The following is a 19,792-nucleotide window of genomic DNA, read 5'->3' on the forward strand; positions in this document are numbered from 1 at the left end:
AAGCTTCTCACTTTCACACTGCCTCCAGTAACTAGGTTATTCCTTCCTCCTCCCCCCCCCCCCCCCCCCCGCACATATTACTTGCTGCATATCAGGTTTAAATTTTTATGTGCAGGTTTTAAACATAGATGCACTAGGGATCAATGTAGTGCAGAACTTGTCTGTCCTTTCAAAATAGTTAAGGAGCAGAAACCAACCTTTGGACAGCAGGGGGCAGGAATCACGGTAAATTTGGATGTAGTGGAAGGTGGATGTGTTCCATTTCTTGGGGAGCAGAAAGGTGAGAGACAGCAATTCAAACATAACTAAACCTGTCTCATTTGATGTGCAGTTGACTTCCCAATGTGATAAATATTTAATTTATAATTGGACCCAAGTCAGGTCACCACCATTCCTGAACATGGTAGACTTGAATTAAATGGGACCCAGATTCTAACCAGCCCTTATTTTGCCCATCTGTATGGGTAGTATCTAGCTAACAGTTCAATACCAAACCAAATCACTATCCTCCAACCAACTTGATGTGTCTATACTTCAATAAAACAGCTACAGCTGGTCCAGTCAGTTGACTCAGATGGGGGGGGAGGGGAAGGGAGCTATAAAATTGCAATACAGAAAGGTTGGGCACAGGCAGGCTGATCCAGACCAGCTGTGGGTGTCTAGTGTGCATTCCTGAACATTTATACCCTATCTACACTGCATTTAGACACTCCGCACCACTGTTGACAGCAGGGGTAGGCAACCTATGGCACACATGCCAAAGGCAGCACACAAACTGATTTTCAGTGGCACTCACACTTTAATTTAATTTTTAAATGAAGCTTCTTAAACATTTTAAAAACCTTATTTACTTTACATACAATAGTTTAGTTATAGACTTCTAGAAAGACCTTCTAAAAACATTAAAATGTATTAATGGCACACGAAACCTTAAATTAGAGTGAATAAATGAAGACTCAGCACAGCACTTCTGAAAGGTTGCCAACCCCTGGTTTACATTCTAGGATGACAGCATAGGTACTTATCTTAATACTTAAGGAATACTTAATGTAGCTAGTCACCTTGGCTTTTCATATAAAATCTGAACATTTAAAATGTAGGATGTGTGTTCTCAGCCTCTCACTCATTAACTACAGTTTTATAAAAGTCTTACTCTACAGATCAGCCAGTCTAAAGTGCTTTGTCTGGGTAAATCACTATCAAATCTAAAGCAGCTACTAGCCCTTACTTCCCCCAGATGCTGTATTTTAGAACACACTATTTTCCCAGCATGCAGGAACCTCAGCATCCATGTGCTGCTTGATGAAGAAAAAAAGCTCTTTTTTCCTCATCAGGACAGCTAGGATCAAGCAAAAATTTAACTTGTGCTATACATTTGTAAAGGATCAGCTTTCCTTGTGCAGCCTTCAGCATCAATGTATATTGAATTGAGAAATTTTGTATTGGGGACCTATATCTCGCCATAATGACAATATTCCTCCCACTGCTTTCAAACAGTTTTCTTAGGCAGAACCTACAAACAAATGTTAGTGCTTGCTGGGTTTTCTGTGGATTCCAACTTTTACTGTATTTTGCCATTTTAATTACAATTTGCATATTATACATCTCTGCTTAGATTATTTATTAGTTAGCTGCATATGCTTTGACAGTCTGCATTTAACTTGCAAAAATATAGAAAAACCAGACCTTTCACACAAAGCTATTCTTAGCTTTAAATCTGCACATGACAGTTAATGTATAAAACTCTGAAAAGAATGCTTGTTAATTCTAAAGTCACTTAAAGAATAGGATTGAAAATGTATGAGAACTTTAATGTTTAAGTATTCTGTGCAAAAATGGGAAATTCCCACTTGGTAAGTTCTCTTAAGGGAAGCAATATCCAGCTTGCAGCTTTCATTTCAATTGTTAAAGAGAACCTGAATATACATTTAGATTATGCTGAGCAGGGGCTGATTACATTTCTACATATAAGTTTTTAAAAATCTCATACTTCTAAGTCAACTTTAAATATGTAAATGTGTTGCTCATTTATTTTATATAACTTTTCTGTGAAAGTGGAAAGACAGAGGCATTTTCAAAGCCATAATATTATGTGTTTGTAAAAGCATCTTCAACATATGGAAATAATAGGTTAACTGCTGGCCAACGTGGTAGGAAGAAGAGAAGCAGATACCTTTTCTTTGGGAAAAGGTAAATAACCTTCAACAGAAAAACTCTTTACATGTTTTAGACTGAGTTTTTCTTCAAAGGGCTTGACTTCCACATCCCTGCAGTTCAGACTAGAGGGGCGTGAATAGCACTGCACAGGCACAAACTAAAAGATTCGCATTAATGTAATCCTGTTGCAGAGTCCACACAGGCAAGTTAGTGCTGCACTTTTTTGCCTACTGTGGGGCTGTGGAGACATGCATCTATTTGGCTAACAGTTATTGCTAGTAGTATAAATAAGTGTGTGAGTGCAGTCCCTGATCCAGTTTTTAAAACTTATGTAAACAAACAATACCTAAGGCTCTAGTGTGGTTCAGTACTAATTTCTTGTAAACAGCAGGAAACTGTCAATGAAGAGGCCTTCCCCTGGGCACAAAAGGCCTTACAAAATGTTCTGTGGAAGGACAGCTTGATGGTGCACTGACAACTGCCTTCTGTCATCAAGATACAAGGAGTGTGAAAGGGGGAATGCTAATAAGTGGCCTGTAAACAAAACACTGGACTTGTGATCAATGAAAATCCTAAAACATCTGTCGGTTTTTTTTCAGCTTTATTTTAATATTGGAAACTCAGGTTTTGTCTACTCTAGAACAATTAATAAAATGCAAACATTGGCATTGAACCAAAAACTGATTAACTGAGAACAGACAGCACACTTTGAAGATGGATATATCGATAAGAGAATGGGTCTTGGGCAGCTAAATCATTTTATCTCCTCCAGTTTCTTCCATTACTAACAGGGGCCAGAATAAAGAATTACAAAGCTGCTAGTGGCACTTAAGTAGGCTTCTATTCTCAAATCAGCTGGGTTTAAGTGATTAAGCAAGCCGTAGTGGGAGATTACAGCTTCTTGGTATGAAAATAACATGTATTGACCCTAACAGCTGTTAAAGTATTTAAATAGTGCTCCAGCTAGATTGTAATCAAAATTCATTTTCAGCTGGGAATTTTGTTACTAACAGATGAACAAGTCTGAATACTAAGAATAACGTAACCTCTTTCACCCATGAGTTTAAATAAAGTCAATAGGAACTAGCCCATTTATTTAAAATGATACAGAGAATCATAACATTCAAAAACCAGTGGGAGAACACTTCAACCTCTCTAACCACTCAGTGACAGACTTGAAGGTGGCAATTTTGCAACAAAAAACTTCAAAAGCAGACTCCAAAGAGAGACTGCTGAACTTGAATTAGTATGCAAATGCGATACAATTAACTCAGGCTTAAACAGACTGGGAATGGTTGGGTCATTACACTAATTGAATATTTCCCTATGTTAAGTTTGCCTCACACCTTCTATGAGTCATCTTAATTATCACTTCAAAAGGTTTTTTTTTTCTCCTGCTGATAAGCTCATCTCAATTGATTAGACTCTTCCAGTTGGTATGCATACTTCCACCTTTTCATGTTCTTTGTATGTATAAATATCTCCTGTTTGTGTGTTCCATTCTATGCATCTGAAGAAGTGAGCTGTAGCTCATGAAGCTCATGCTGAAATAAATTTGTTAGTCTCTAAGGTGCCACAAGTACTCCTGGTCTTATTATGTACCTTGTGACAAGCAGAACCACACAACTGTAGTGTGTAAACTTCCTCCTTTGCCAGCTGTCACCTCTCCATGCCATTTCTACCTTAGATTCTAAGCAGCTCAGGCACTAGGTCTTTACCCACTCTGTAGAGCAGGGCTTCTCACAACAAATGTATTGGTAGCTGCAGAGTATGGCCACCAACTCTTGCTCTGACAAACCTCTGTCTGCCTCCCACAGCTCATCACTGAGAGCATGCCCCAGCCAGCCAGGACCAGGGGAGCTGCCCAAGGGAGTGCCCTGACAGCACTGCAGCTGCCTCCAGGGCCGCGGCCAGCACCGCACACACCAGCCCCACATGGCTCCCCCAAGGAGGCTGAATAGTGCAGGGCACTGATCCCTGTTGGTAGTGCCAGCACAAACATCAAGGTGGCACATCTTGCTGCCCTTGGTAACAGCTAGTCAGGTGCAACAGCTGGGTGCTGCAGGGATGGGCTGCTGCTCTGCTTCCCTTGTCCCTCCCCTCCCCCAAATCTCCACCTATTCTTTGGAGGCTGTTCTGGCTGCCAACAAATCCACTGGTGGCTGCATTTGAGAAACACCACGTGCACCTACCATATAATATTACAAATATAAATAAAATACTAAGTTAATAAAACAGGTTCTGGGTTGGACACATCAGCACTCTACAGATCAATCAACTACACAAATTCTTGTAATAGTGCAGTGCACTGTCTCTGCCTGGGTTGTCCTGTGTCAGTCTGCAAGTATCTTCCCTTTTCTGTGCACTTGCTGTTCATCTCTACACTGCATCCTCTTTCTGTACTTCTGCCACTCTCGCTGTTCCTTTTTTCTGTTGTATGTGTGTCTCTTCCCTTTTTCTCTAGAAAATGATCACTCAGCAAGGAGAGAGGGATCTTACCGTGTGTGAATGAGTTCTTGTGACTCCTAGGGGATTTCCCATTGAAGCAAGTGGAAAAACTAGTGGAACAGGGAGAGTTTTGTTCTCAGGGGCCACTAGACATCACTCCCTTTCTATGTGGCCAGTACCATCCCTGCCTTCCTGTCTTTTCTATATGGTGGCTCTCTTGCCATATCGTTCTTCCCCTTTGTACAAGTGTGTACCCATATTAGTCTCTTACTCTATTTTTGTTCTGGGGGATGTAAGGACAGGGGAAAAACCCACTTATCGAAGCTTGTTCTAACTTATTTCTCTTCAAGCTCTCAGTAACTGTCCACTTTCCAATGGAAGAATGCTGAATACAGCTCCCACTGGAGCCAGTCAATGCCAGTACATGTTTCATTAGGTAAAGAGGAGAGGAGATCCTTCTTAGCTATGCCCCAACCATATTTTAAATTGACTAGATTTCAGGTTGAGAGTGTCCCTTTAAGCCAGCAATGATTTTTATTTTTGGAGAGTGTTCTTTAACCCTACCTGTTGACAAGCAAATAAAACAGGGCCTGTGGCTAATCCAAGTTTGAGATCCGCTGCTGCTGGTTTCCCCAGCTGGTCAGCACATGATGTAAAATCTAGCACATCATCTATTAGCTGGAAGAAGACAAAACACAAAAGCAAATTTTACCACATTAAAAAAAACAACAACATAGACTCATAGACTCTAGGACTGGAAGGGACCTCGAGAGGTCATCGAGTCCAGTCCCTTGCCCTCATGGCAGGACCAAATACTGTCTAGACCATCCCTGATAGACATTTATCTAACCTACTCTTAAATATCTCCAGCGATGGAGATTCCACAACTTCCCTAGGCAATCTATTCCAGTGTTCCAGACATGACACAACACATTTTAATTGCTGTGTCTAGTTAAAAGAAAATTTATAGAGAGAATTACAGCAATCTAGTTTGGTTTCCAATGTAGTTTTGAGAAGTGTGCATTTTAGACTTTCCACTAATTCTGTAAAAGCAACAGAATACACTACCTGAAAAGCTATGCCAACATTTTTTCCATACTGGTATGCAATCTCATGAACTTTTGGATCAGGGCAGCCTAGTATGGAAACCTGAAAGGAGGAAGAAGAAAAAAAAAGGACAGCTCCAATTATTCACCTGCAACTTGTTTGATGTAGGTGCAACATAATAAGCACAGTAAACATTTGGGAGAGGGGAAAACGCCACATCTAGAGCATTCTTCCCTATCCCCAATTCCCTGTTTATGCACACGCGCGCACAGACACACAAAATATCCAGACCCATTAGAGAAAACAAAACCCAGTAGAACTGAACTATTAAATTCTGGATAGAGATTAACTATTATGGTTACAAATTATACTGTAAGGAGAGGGAATGCAGCAGGATGAGAGGTGTTACACATGTACGTTAATTGTCTAATGCAGTTCAGCAACACAGGACCTGAATCTGTTTACATAGTTGTTAGGAGGATAGGGCTCAAGTAGGTAGATGGATCTTACAAGCCTCCCAGTAACAGAGACCATGGAGTTGGAAGAGTGGTGCCCAAACTAGGACAAGTGAGAGAGAGGTTATTTTCATGGGAGATGTTAAGTGTCCAGAAATGAACTATCAACAGAGATAAGCTGATAGATGGAATTTCTACTGAATTACTGGGGAGAGTTAGTGGCAAAGTGGGCTGGGATGGGAAAGGGCACATAATACTAGACCAAATCATCACTGGTTCCAAACAAGCCAGAAGGAATCTTGAGGTTCAAGAACTGTTTGAACTGCAGCCATACTATGGTAATGTGGCTCTTTTCCCATGAGTAGCAGGCAGAAAAAATCCCCTATGTAGTCCTTGGGGAAAATACATTAACATTTTACTTAAGAGCACACAAAAAGGATGAATTACTCTGAAGACAAAGGTCTAGAGGCATGAATTCTGTATAATTAAATGAGGGGTGATGAGTGAGGTTTGGGAGTTGATGACCATGAGAGCCACAACACTCTATAAAATAATGTTTTAGAATTTTGTATGTGCACTTGTAGATAATTATTTTTTTTAAAAGTGCACAAACTTGGTTCCATTTGATACTCAGATTTATTTTAATTTTCAACAAAATTACAGTGGGGGGGGAGGGGAAAGCCATCCTGGCTTACTATAGAAACTAAAACTAATGTTACTAAAAGAGGAGAGGAGAGGAAGCAGTGAAGATTTGTTTTGATTTATCAAATAAAAATAAGAGTAAAAATGCAATAGAAGAGCAGCATAGGAACACAAATATATAAAGGAACAAAAAATTTTTTTCCTTAGGTGGGAAAGTTGTAGGATCATTTTAAAACAGTAGCAAATGCCTTGATGGGGATTGTGAAGATGGAAAAGAAGCTGAAAAAAGTAATTTCGATAAGGTATTCACACTGAAAAGTATCTTCAAATCAGCATGGTGCAAGCATGCACTCACATAAGTAGGGCCCTACCAAATTCACAGTCCATTTTGGTCAATTTCATGGCCATAGGATTTTAAAAATAATAAATTTCATGATTTTAGCTATTTAAATGTGAAATTTCAGTGTTGTGATTGTAGGGGTCCTGACCCAAAAAGGATTTTGGGGGAGGGGAAGAGGGGTGTCACGGTACTGCTACCCTTACTTCTATGCTGCTGCTGGCGACAGCGCTGCCTTCAGAATTGGGTAGCCAGAGAGCAGCAGAGGCTGACTGGGATCTCAGCTCTGAAGGGACAGCAGCTGCCAGCAGCAGCACTACAAAGTAAGGATGTCATGGTATGGTATTTCCATCCTTACTTCTGCACTGCTGCTGGCAGGGCACTGCCTTCAGAACTGAGCGCCCAACCAACCGTTGCCACTTTCCGGCTGCCCAGCTCTGAAGGCAGCTCAGAATTAAGGGTGGCAATACCGCCATGCTGCTAAAATAACCTCGTGACCCCCCTACAGTTCCCTTTTGGGTCAGGACTCCCCAACTTGAGAAACACTGGTCTCCCCCGTGAAAACTGTATAGTACAGGGTAAAAGCACACAAGACCAGATTTCACGGGGGAGACCAGATTTCACGATCCGTGATGTGTTTTTCATGGTCGTGAATTTGGTAGGGCCTTACACATAAGAAATAAACATGAAAGAACCTTTAACCCTGTGCTTTCCAAACATAAGAATACTAAAAGGACCTAAGAGAATCTGGATACTTTTCTCATTATCAGACATCATCTCACATTGCGTCAGTCTATAAAAAGAGGAAAGATGTTAGTAGCTTAGTTTTCTTGCTCAAAGTTTGCCTTTAGTCAGGCAAAATTCCAGAGACCATCAAAGGATAAACAACTGAAAATACAAGGGGGTTTTAGATGGGAATAAGCATGGGGTATCAAACTAGAACCTAATCTTTTATCCTCCTTTTCAGGCTTCTCTCTTTAGAGAGTAAACTCTTTGGGGCAAGTCCTACATCATCTTATGCCTCTGTACAATGCCTAGCAAATTTTGGTTGCTATTGTAATATAAATAAAATATAATCAGTAAGACAAGCTGAGTGTGTGACACTATATTTTTTGTAAAGTTTTTGAGTAGTGTCAGGCTCTTAGGCTACGTTTACATTGCAATAAAAGGCCCAGGTCAGCTTACTTAGGCTTGGGCTGTGGGGCTATAAATTGCAAATGTTTGGGGTCAAGCTGGAGCCTGGGCTCTGAGGCCCTGCAAGGGGAAGGGTCCCAGAGCCTGGCCTCCAACCAGAGCTCAAACATCTACACTACAATTGTATAGCCCTGCAGCCAAGCCTGTGGCTCTCAGACTCCGTGCTGTTTTTGTTTTTGTTTTAAATGGCAGTGTAGACGTACCCTTTCAGTGTGAAATACAGGTATAAATGGAATGTTTAAACGGGCATTAGTAAAATTCACAGTAAATGGCAGAATGGGCGTGGAGACAAGTCACTAGTTGGGGAGCTTAAGGGTCATGCTGAGACTGTAGCTTTTCAATTTATTCAGTGATCTAGGTCAGGACATGACTATGGCTGCAGATAATTTAATATGGACCAACTGGAGTTATGAATAATTTTAGCAGCATAAATAGAAAGATTTAGATGCAGAGGAGAGGGCTATGGAATACATTTATATAAGTGAAGTTCACAAAAGGAAAAAATTATTTTGTCATTGTGAAATTAGAAAACTTATTGTCTTTTATTCAAGCTACATACATTCAGGTAACAACAAAAATAAAAACCCAGGGCTCTAGGCCTACATAAACTCCTAATGAGTATCCCTCTTAGCAAGACCATATCATGATTTCTATAAGAGTGAAGCACAGTATGGGATGTCTACATGGGAAAGTTTACCATGAATATGTACGTTAATGTGTGAATTTAAACTGCTATAGTTATACTAGTGTAACTCTCCATGGAATAACCATAGCGGTATAACTATACTGGTATAACTTGAAAAACTTTCCTATGCAGGCAAGCCTTATGTCACCAGAGTTACAACAGATCTGTTGCAAAGTCAGTTTTATAGGAATTCCAACAGCTTCCCCACTAAACCTGCATTCAAAATTCTTACTCCTAAATTCAGCATTTCAAGATGAAGATAAGGAACCCTTCATAACAATTCTTACACTACAATGAGACAACTCAGTTTATGTAAAGCTGTATTTCAGAAATACTATCTATTTTTTTTAAAACTAGGAACAATTTTCCAGAGGTCATAAGAATGGCCATCATGCCATCTTGCCACTCTGATTTCAAACGGTGTTCATGAACTAACCCCTCAGAGCTGATGGCTATATATAATCCCTTTATTTACTATTCATAATTAATACTTCAAATTCCAGTTACTATGTTGAACGTTAATCTCTTCCACTGAAAGTAGATTATCAAAAGGAAATGACTTTAGTAGATTTTTTTTAAATGAATGAGAGGATTTATCAGACGTTCTGTAATAGTGTCTGATGCACCTGATACAGCAGTTCTATAAGCTCAAACCTATTACTGGACTTTACAGTTTATTTTAATGTGCATGCAAAGCCTGAGGTGGTTCCATATCATCAGTGACATTGCATTCTTTAATATGTCATAGAGGAGCTAACACAGTTTAGGCCCCAATTCTGCACTGTGTTCTGTGCAGGTGAACCCGCATGAGACACACCCAGTGGAAGTTTAAACTTAATTAAATTTGGAATCATTGGCTAGATAGAGAAGTACAGACTCCTTCTTTCATTGTATTCCCTATGCCAAATCCTTATCACCACATGGAGCTCTGTTGAGGTTAGTGGGGCTCTTTGTGGGTGCAGGGATATGCATGCACAGATCAGCTTGTAGGATCAGAGCCTATGTCTTTAAAAACTGAAGTCCTGCTAGATGAAGCCCAAATATCTGATGCAACTTTTATACTCATTTCAATGAAGAAATATTTTTTTTAAAAAATCCCTATTTTGAAAGTATCTTATGCAAAATGTAAATCTTTAGCTGGCTTTGAAATCTAATTACAGCAGGAAAAAAAGGCAAGAGAGGAGAAGCTGCTAAGCTTATTTGGTATCTCAGATTTGTCATGACAGCTGGGAATTCCATTTGTGCTTCATTGCTGTGAATTCCTGAACAGAAATCCTCCGCTTCCATATTGTCCTTGAAAAATGCCTTTCAGTAACTCAGGCTACAGTGACTCTCAGGGCCATCTGCCACTATTTACTGTGGCATGCATATACTACTTTGGCCATAGCTTAAGCACACATCTACCATATAGTTAATATACACTGGAGACTGTGACAGCTTTAGCCCCTTGATAGACTTTTTATAAAAGTGTATTTAGTTACCTCAATGGCATTTTGGTTCTAATGTAATGCTTTGAGATGCAGACGATAACTAGTGAAATTACAGGAAAAGACCATCCGTATCCTGTTTAGGCACTGTCCCAGGAACACAGCAATCATCCTTCCTCTAGATTAATTCTAACTAAAATCCCATTAGAATTAGTTTGTCATTTTTTTCAGCCAATATTTTATCTTATTTATATGCAACTGGAAACAACAAGTGTCTTTTCCTTCCCTTAACATGAGAACTGAATTGGTTCATACTAGCAGGACTTATCCTAATAGATATTCTTAATCAACAATAATATAGCCTTAGTTTGCCCTTGAGAATGAAGTCATCTTCATCTTGGATACTTAAAAGAACCCACTTTCAAGCTACAGATAATGATTCTGATGACCATTTTTCTGGTTACAAAGAGCAGAACTCCTTCTGAACCCACCAGCTCTCCTTAACTAGCCCAAACTGTCCCAAGAAAGTGTGCTCCAGGCACTTTCTGCCACTCATGCTATCAGTACCATTCTTCCCATCCTTGCTGACCTAAGAAAGAAAGAAAGAAACTGAGGGAAAGACTAAAAAATGTCATTGTCATAGTGTGAACAGCTATAGTTTTGCCCCCAAGGATAATCCCCTCTCCCTCACTTTTATTTATAAATATGATTTTGCTGCATCTGAAATGCTAGATTCCCAGTGGTGAAAACCATAATTATGCACAGTACAAGTACGGGAAGGCAACAGTAAAACAAGCTCTCTTTCCTATCAACTGTACCTCAGCAACACTTTAGACGGATGCCCCTGAATCCTTGGCTTTTGTGCAAACTCTCAGAGAGGCCAAAAAGCAAACTGAAATGGTGGAATTTGTAATGAGAATCTATCTAATGGGAATGAAAGATCCTGTGAATTCTTTTCTTAGGTTGTCAAAATTGCTATCCAATAGCAACCGCTTTCAGTTACACTGAATATGTGGTGAGTCAGAAGCTTGATGCGACTGTCTTTACTTAGGCAAAATTCTCACTGAAGATTTGAGCCTTAGAGAGGAAAGCTCTATCATACATTACTATTCATATGAACCATCCATGTCCTGATCTGTTTCTATAAAGAGTTTCCTAAGAAAATACATCTAAATCCTTTTTGGCAGATAAAATTGTCTACTTCCAAAATATATGACCTCACTGAAGTTTAGATGTAGTTGAAAGCATGACTGTTTTGAAGGTAGATGTAGATCTGGTATCAATGATTGGTGGTAGCCTTTTTTCAAGGACCTCAACTTTTTTGCAACATTAGGTCTAAGAGAAAAAATGCTTCATCTGTGTTTTGTTGCCAGTGGATATTCCTAATCTTCTTCAGAAACACAAATGAAACTATCATGAATTTAAGCAGCTTTGGAAATAGATTACTCTTAGTTAGAAATGAAACCTTTATAAGATTTAGGTATACCCAAATGTTGCATGTGACTGCAACTGGAGTGTTTTCTATTTTCCTTGAACTGGTCAGGTTTCCAGATTCCTCTGACGCAGATTTTTATGGAAAGTATAATGTACTGAGAGTGTTCCAATAAGGTCTTACAATATTGGAAATAATGTCCTGCTTTACATAATCCACTTTATTTAGGCAATTTTCAACTGCTCTCTATTGCAAGAATGTACCACTGATTTCAGAATAAAACACTTAACAATAACACAATGTGTTAGACTAATCCTTTTTGAACTGCCTCTTATTGCTAAGGTTATGTTCCAGCTACACTTCCCTGTCTGACAACATTATGGCTCTCTTTGGGGGGGGGGGGGGGGGAGAGAAGAGGAGAGAAAAGCATTTTTGTCATTTTCTGAACTTGTAACTAACATGTTTTTTTGAATAAGAACTTGTCTGTGCAAGTCAATATTCATTTGTTGTGTAACAAAAACAACAGAATTTGGTGGTAAATAAGGAGAGTAGGATATAGCAGGGTCTAATGTCAGTTTGCTTGGGACTCAGTCCTTGAATTTATGCTTCTGTCATTTTACAATAATGGATCTAGACATGATCATTTTAGTCACCCCAACCCACGCAACTAAAAACATATTCAATGCACAAGACTTAATGAGGAGCAGAAGAGAATGTATTTCCTAATTAGAGCAATGCTAAATAGGAAGAACACAAACTGCTTACATTTTTTGCACTGTTTTCATGTAGGGCTCTGCATTCCAGTTTACTATGCTACACAATAGCATACAACAGATGCGAAAGGAAACTTCTATTTAACAAATTATAAGATGAACAGTTCTCGGACATGGATTTTAAAAATAGGCTCAAACTTCTAACATTTTAGAAAGCTGCTCAGGAGTCTATAGTGGATCTTACTGTGAATCGAGTGAGGAAAGAGTAAAAGTCTGTCTCTGCATATAAAACAGAAAGGAAAGAATGAAAACCAATAATGGAGGCTGCACAGCTGAATTGGGATAAAAATCTTAAACAAAGATCCATTAGGACTGTGGCAAAATACTAATTGAAGAACCTAGTTTGGAGCATTTCCAAAGAAAATAGCAAGTAATTGGGAATTTAATAAGGACATAGGAATGGCCGTACCAGGTCAGACCAAAGGTTCATCTAGCCCAGTATCCTGTCTACTGACGGTGGCCAATGCCAGGTGCCCCAGAGGGAGTGAACCTAACAGGCAATGATCAAGTGATCTCTCTCTTGCCATCCATCTCCATCCTCTGACAAACAGAGGCTAGGGACACCATTCCTTACCCATCCTGGCTAATAGCCATTTATGAACTTTACCACCATGAATTTATCCAGTTTTCTTTTAAACACTGTTACAGGCCTAGCCTTCACAACAATTTAGCTGTGAAGCTTACAGTAAGGTATGTTAACTTGAGGAGAGACAGAACGTACATACTGCTTTACAACTGTTTGCGATAAGACTTGCAGTCTTCTTAAAGGTCTTCTCAAGATAGTGAGCAAATCTCTCATTTTCATTTTCTTTGGAGCCCAACTGAAGGAATTCACCTATAAAGAGGCAGGGACAAAGTCTTTATTTTTTAGGTTTATTGTTTAGACAAAGAAGTATAAAAGATACAAAGTATAAAGATAGAAAAAACCTTACCACGCACCAAATCTTCAATCACCTGACTTAATACCGATATAATAGTAGTGTTTCCAATTCTTGCTAAAGCAACAGAAGCTGCTGAAAGGATAAAATCACCAGCTAAAACAGCCTGAAAAAAACAAGAGAAGATTTTTGTTTTTGTTTTTTTTCAAAATGTCTCTTCACATAAAAAAAAATACTAGAGACCATCTGATTCCCTGTATATTTTCTAGGTCTAGTCACATTACATCGTTTTCCTCATAAAGTGTACATTTCTGACTGAAAACTGGAAAAAGCAAAAAATAGTTACAGTATTTAAATTTGAACCATTTTAGAGTTCCCATTTTAAAGTGATCTCTTTTTTGCTATATCTGAAAGTGTTTTACCTGCGAGGTAAAGAAATAAATTTTAACCATTATATACTGTATTGTATGGTCACTGTGCTACTGTTATTGTATAATGTCAATTAGTTCTAAAGTGGCTTAAAAATCTTGGAAGTGTCATTGATCTCTGTCATCCCCCAGGACTTCCTGAATAATTTTTTTTCCAAATGCTTTATGAAGAAGCTTAGTCATCTTACATATTTCACAAGAGAGTAACAGCAAAGCCTTTACTATCTTAAGGCATATATTTAACATTTTAAAGTCTGAAAATTCTAATGCTAGTGTAAAAGCTCTTTTGGTTTGTTATTTCAATAGGTAAAACCAATACATGAGATGCTTAAAAGGAAGCATATTTTTATAGCATTTCAACATGATTTTAGCTACTGTATGCAACTGCCATTAGAGTCTATCGAAATCACATAGTAAAAACATCTTCCCACTATACTTTGAAAAGATAGGGTTAGAAAGTTTATCCATTTTACCCCCTGTATATAGGAATTCTTAACATGATCACAACTGTGTGATCAGCTCAGATTGTACCCCTTTTTCTAAATACCCCCAGCTTCCACCATAGCCGCACACTACTGCCAAAGAGAGACACACTAAATACAGTAACTCCTCACTTAACGTTGAAGTTATGTTCCTGAAAAATGCAACTTTAAGTGAAACGATGTTAAACGAATCCAATTTTCCCATAAGATTCAATGTAAATGCGGGGGGTTAGGTTCCAAGGAATTTTTTGGGGGGCAGACAAAAGGCATTATATACTGTACTGTGGTGGGGTGGTGCCCCGGCTAACCCCAGGGGCTCAGGGCTGGGGGTACAGGGTCTGGGAGGGAGTTAGGGTGTGGAGGGTGCTCAGGGTGGGGTGTGGGAGGAGGATCAGGGCTGGGGCAGGCAGGCAGGAGGTGCAGAGCACTTACCTGGGGCAGCTCCTGTTTGGTGCAGGGGATCTGCAGGTGGCTCTGCGCAGCATGGCACCATCCCCATGGCCGTGATTCTGGGAGCTTTCCCCCCCATCCCCCGGCAGGCAGGGCCACTCGGAAAGCAGAAAGTTCAGAAGGTTGGCAGTCCGGCCGGCTTTGAAGACGAAAGCGCCGCTTCTCTCTGGTCGCTGGCTGCACGGCTGCCCCTGCTCCTCCTGAGTCCTCTGGCCCGTGCTTGCAGGGCTGCATTCCGAAAGGGGCTTTAGAACTGCAGGCCAGGGCCCCGAGGCTCCCTTAGCCCAGGGCCCTGCAGCCCCTAAAGTCCTGCATTCTGGGTGGCCCTGCCTGCTGGGGGGGGGATGGAGGGGCAAGAGGAGCAGCTTCCCCGCTCCCTCCCTCCCTCCCAGAAAGTCTTAAGCACTGCTGTTTGGCAGTGGGGGAAGCACTGGGAGGGAGGGACAGGAGGAGGCAGAGAAGAGGAACTTGTGCAATGCTCCCTTGTAAAGTCAGCCAAACGATGTTATAAGGGAGCATTGCACAACTTTAAACAAGTATGTTCCCTAATGGAGCAGCGACGTAACTTCGAAACAATGTTAAGTGGGAGGATGTTAAGTGAGGAGTTACTGTATTAGCAACATAACAAATACAAATCTCCACTTTACCAGTACTGTACACAATGACAGACTCACCTTTCTCTCCCCCCAGATTTGATTAGCAGTCATTTTTCCTCTCCGAGAATTTGCATCATCAATGACATCATCATGAACTAGACTAGCAGTATGGATCATCTCTGCAATTATTGCCACAGAACGTTGGCTTGCTTGCACCTCCCTAAAATTATTAAAAAACCACACCTTTAAATGTCAATCAAGCATACTATGTGCACTGCAATATGCTCATGAAAAACCTCTATGCAAACTAAGAGAAACTATTATTTGTCAATAAGCAGAGGTTCTCAAAACATTTTCATGTTCTGAACCTATCACTGACTGCCAACCTTCTGAACTTTGTTTAAGCAGACAAGAGAAAAGTCAGATCATTTTAACACAATGGGTGCAATTGGTTACATCTCCTCATTTTGTAGCAGTCTGTACATAGGCGTGTTTCTGCAACTCTGAAGTTAATGGGATTTATGCCACTAACTTCAATGACAGCTGAATCAGGCTCTATACATCTCTGGATATAGGGCTTCAACATCCTACCTCACTGCTTGCAACACTCGCTGCTCGGAACCCTCACTGCTCCAATATCCGCAAGTCAGGATACAGTCTGGTTCTATCTTCCTGTGTTTGTGCTACTGCCATTCCCAATTTTGATGTTTTCCACAAATTTGATTGTGACTGAATTTACACCCAAGAAAGACTTGGACAATGATATTTGAAGAAGCCACAGAATGCAGATACTTGTGAGTTCTGCTAGACAAAAACATCTGAAAACCTTTAGTGTTCCCTAGGCTGTGTAACAGAAGCAGATTTCAAGATCATGTGAAAGTGCCCTTTAGACCACAGTTTGAAAAACTACTACTAAGAAAATTACATTAAATGGTCCCAGTTTTACTATAGTATCCTTTCTTCTGTTTATGTTATTTAAAGAACAATTCCTCCACCATGACCCTGATTCAGGAGTTCTGATAAATGTAATAAACTTAAATAGCAGGTTCAAAAAAAATAAAAAGGCTGCAAACATGAATATATAGCTGAGTATAGGTTTGGAACTGAAATTTAAGTAAATTTTGCTGATAATCCATGAGCCAGAATAGATGCCAGATTACTCTTCCATAGGAGTGCAGGGCCACCACAGCTAAACAGAAAAAAAACTAAGACTGAATGAACATAAGGAACAGATTTGTTCTACAATAAGTTGCATTTTTTAGTCCCTTTTTTTGACTATATTTAATAAATTTCACCTTACTCTTCCCATGCAGGCCTAGCAATGTTTATGTAATACAACGGCATACTTTACATGCAAAACATTCAAGAATCAGTTGAGGTCAAAGTCTGCAAGAGGAAAAGACTTTTCAAAAATATTATTGGCGACTTTTAGACATTAACTTTCTTTCCCCATCAATACTTTTGGGTGAAACATACCTACAGTAGAACCTCAGAGTTATGAACTGATCAGTCAACCACACACCTCATCTGGAACTGGAAGTACACAATTAGGTATCAGCAGAGACAAAATAAAAACAAAAAAACCCGCAAATACAGTACTATGTTAAAGGTTAACTACTAAAAAAAATAAAAAATAAAAGGGAAAGCAGCATTTTTCCTCTGCATAGTAAAGCTTAATTCAAAGCTGAATTAAGTCAATTTTCAGTTGTAAACTTTTGAAAGAATAACCATAATGTTTTGTTCAGAGTTATGAACAATCTCCATTCCTGAGATGTTTGTAATTCTAAGGTTCTACTGTAGGTCAAATTAAGAGCAAAATAACTGCATTAAAGGAATACTATTCACAGAATGTCTAGTTCAAGTGCAACCCTGACTTTTTCCAAAGCATGGTCATGACCCCCAGGATTGTACTGTACTCTCTATTTTAGGTTCTGCAGCGTTTCTCAAATGCAGTCACTATGGCTGCTTCAGGCCACCAGTGGCTCTTCTTGCGGCCACAGCCTCCTGGGCTGTGATTGGGGGGAAGAGGGTAAAGTAGCGGCCCCTCCCCTCCGTTGCTCCTGGATGCACTGCCTTGCCATTGGTTGCTGGGGCCACCAGCAAGGGTTAGGTCCTGCCCACCTCTGGATACACCTAGGGCACAATTTGGGAGGACCAGGCAGCCAGTGGGTTCTCCACCTTCTCAGGAGTGGTGGGGCTCAGGCTTTGGGCTTCAGCCCTCGAGTGGTGGGGTGGCAGGCTCTGGCCGAGGTGCTTCAGACTCCATCCCCAGGCTCCAGCTGCGTGGTGGCAGGTCCCAGGCTCTGGACGCAGCACTTGGGGCTTCAGCCCCCCCGCTGCCTCCCCTAGTCCATCATTCAGGGCTTAATTTGTCCCCAGGCTTGGCAGGGCTGAGTAAGGCTGCTGTGAAAAGTGATACTTGTATATTTGTTAATATCACTGTTCATAACAGACTTACTAGTTAGCAATAAATAAATTACAATGATTTGGACATATATATATATGCATATTTATTTGTTTTTCCTGAAGCTAATTACATATTTTAGGAAAAAGTGTGAAAGTGGCCACCAAAAAATTTGTCCTGAGAACCCCTGGTCTAGAGTGAAGTAATGAGGCAACAGACTACATCATGCCCAAGGACATCTGGTTCCAAAGAGACCGCACTCTGGAACATTGCAAAGTTTCATGGCATCCTTGTTGCTGAGGACAGCTTTAAAGGGATGCCAGAACAGCTGGACTGCAGACCCTTAAAGTCTGCAGTATTTTCACTGTGCTCCACACATGGAAGGTCTGAATTGCAGATTCTCCAAAGCTGGTTGACAACTCACTAACATCTGGAGACATGATCAGCAAACTTAGAAATCTGTATTCTAAATCTGAAAGACATAGAACACTGTCTCCAATGACTGTTGAACTGACTCTCTTGATTCCTCTAAGATTTTGAGTGTCTTCAGAGACTGAGATAATTGGGATTGTATTGCATCATTCATTATGTCCGAATACGACCTTGAACACTTATCAGCCAAAGTCACACACTGATTGGCCAATTAAGTCTTTTGGATGATGTCACACCAGTGATTTAACTCAATGGTTCACAGGTGCTTATTTATTTATTTTTTAAAGAGGTGGAGAGGAAGTAATGAGGGAACATATGAGATTAGCTGGAGTATAGAGGACAGTAATGAGGAAGCAGAAAAAGCAACATTTTCAAATCATTCCCTTCCTCAGAAGTGCCAACCTGCTCTCCCAGCAAAAGTCTGAAACCTTAAAAAGGAGCCAATCATGCTAATTTCCAGCACAACCAGAATAAATTAAACAGAAAACACAAAATCTTGAAATCACTTTAACTAATTACAAAAGGAATTTAAGTCTTGTTGCACATGGTTTAATAATCAGCAATGGAACTGGAAGGTGACATCTTGCCAGTCTGCCGACACAGGTGCCAAGATGAGACCCTATTTTTATGCAGAGCACCTCATAGCTTTTAGTGGGGAATTCTGCATGCAAAACAATGGCAGGATATGACCTGTGGTTTGTGAAAAAAAGGACTCACTGCTCAGTATAAGAATAAAAGCTGGACACTTTCATGGTTGTTTTAAGATAGCTCTAATATGCATTAGAAACTTTGTTAGTTCAACACTTCAGTATAATTTTTTTTCCTTAAAGTTATTTTTAGTAAATCATACAACTTACCTCAAAACAACTGTAAAAGTTTCCAGCCTCTTTCATGCATTCAACTGCTCATTGGAATTCCCTTTGTCTTAAACTATGTCAGCAGACTGGACTTCCTGCTGGAAAGTAGCAGTAAAATGGCAGCGCTCATTGACACACCAGAACCATTCAATGCTATGAAGATAGCACAATAATGACAGACATTTCAAAAGCAAGTTTTGAAAGTTTTGTTTTAGGAGTATAGTTCTTCTCTGAAAAGTGACTTTAAAAATGGCATTCTAGGGTTCACATTTACGGTGTCTGATTTCGGTACAAAATGTGCCAGTTTTATAAGGAACTTTTCAGAAATACTAGCTAGTCTTTTTAAAAAACTCGATCTGGGCAGCAAGCAAAGTCCTTTCAATCTCACTCATCAGTAACAATAATAAAGATTCTGCAGGCAAAGTTATTCCCTGATAGGAGCATAGTAAATTTTGTTGATGATGCTCAAGGAATAATAGGAACTTGGTCCTTCTCTCTTAGCAGCTTCCACTCTGCCATGCTAACAGAAGGAAAATAATTTTAGTGATTAAGGTTGGCAGATAATGCTGGATACACACAGACTGTCTGAGGATGACGGTGCCATTTTTACACAGTTCTCAGAGTAGAACCACACCACCATTTTATGTATTATTTAGTAAATATGTGCA

General features: G+C 39.9%; 1 protein-coding gene across 7 annotated transcripts in view; it reads right to left on the reverse strand.

The window, feature by feature from the left end:
• The window catches only part of PDSS1 (decaprenyl diphosphate synthase subunit 1), a 46,478-nt gene that overhangs the window by 2,396 nt on the left and 24,290 nt on the right, over positions 1–19,792 (reverse strand). For 3 of the 7 annotated variants that reach the window (XM_030550322.1, XM_030550324.1, XM_030550327.1), the window contains 5 exons: positions 15,510–15,651; positions 13,530–13,641; positions 13,323–13,432; positions 5,674–5,754; positions 5,170–5,283 (listed from right to left, as the gene is read on the reverse strand). In XM_030550322.1, coding sequence (XP_030406182.1) covers positions 5,170–5,283; positions 5,674–5,754; positions 13,323–13,432; positions 13,530–13,641; positions 15,510–15,651 — 559 coding nt within the window. Of the gene's footprint in view, positions 1–5,169; positions 5,284–5,673; positions 5,755–13,318; positions 13,433–13,529; positions 13,642–15,509; positions 15,652–16,907; positions 16,927–19,124; positions 19,278–19,792 lie in introns of those variants that run through there. The other 4 variants (XM_030550326.1, XM_030550325.1, XM_030550328.1 and 1 more) reach the window with 4 other exon arrangements.

Source organism: Gopherus evgoodei, chromosome 2, assembly GCF_007399415.2.
Source record: "Gopherus evgoodei ecotype Sinaloan lineage chromosome 2, rGopEvg1_v1.p, whole genome shotgun sequence".
NCBI lineage: Eukaryota > Metazoa > Chordata > Testudines > Testudinidae > Gopherus > Gopherus evgoodei.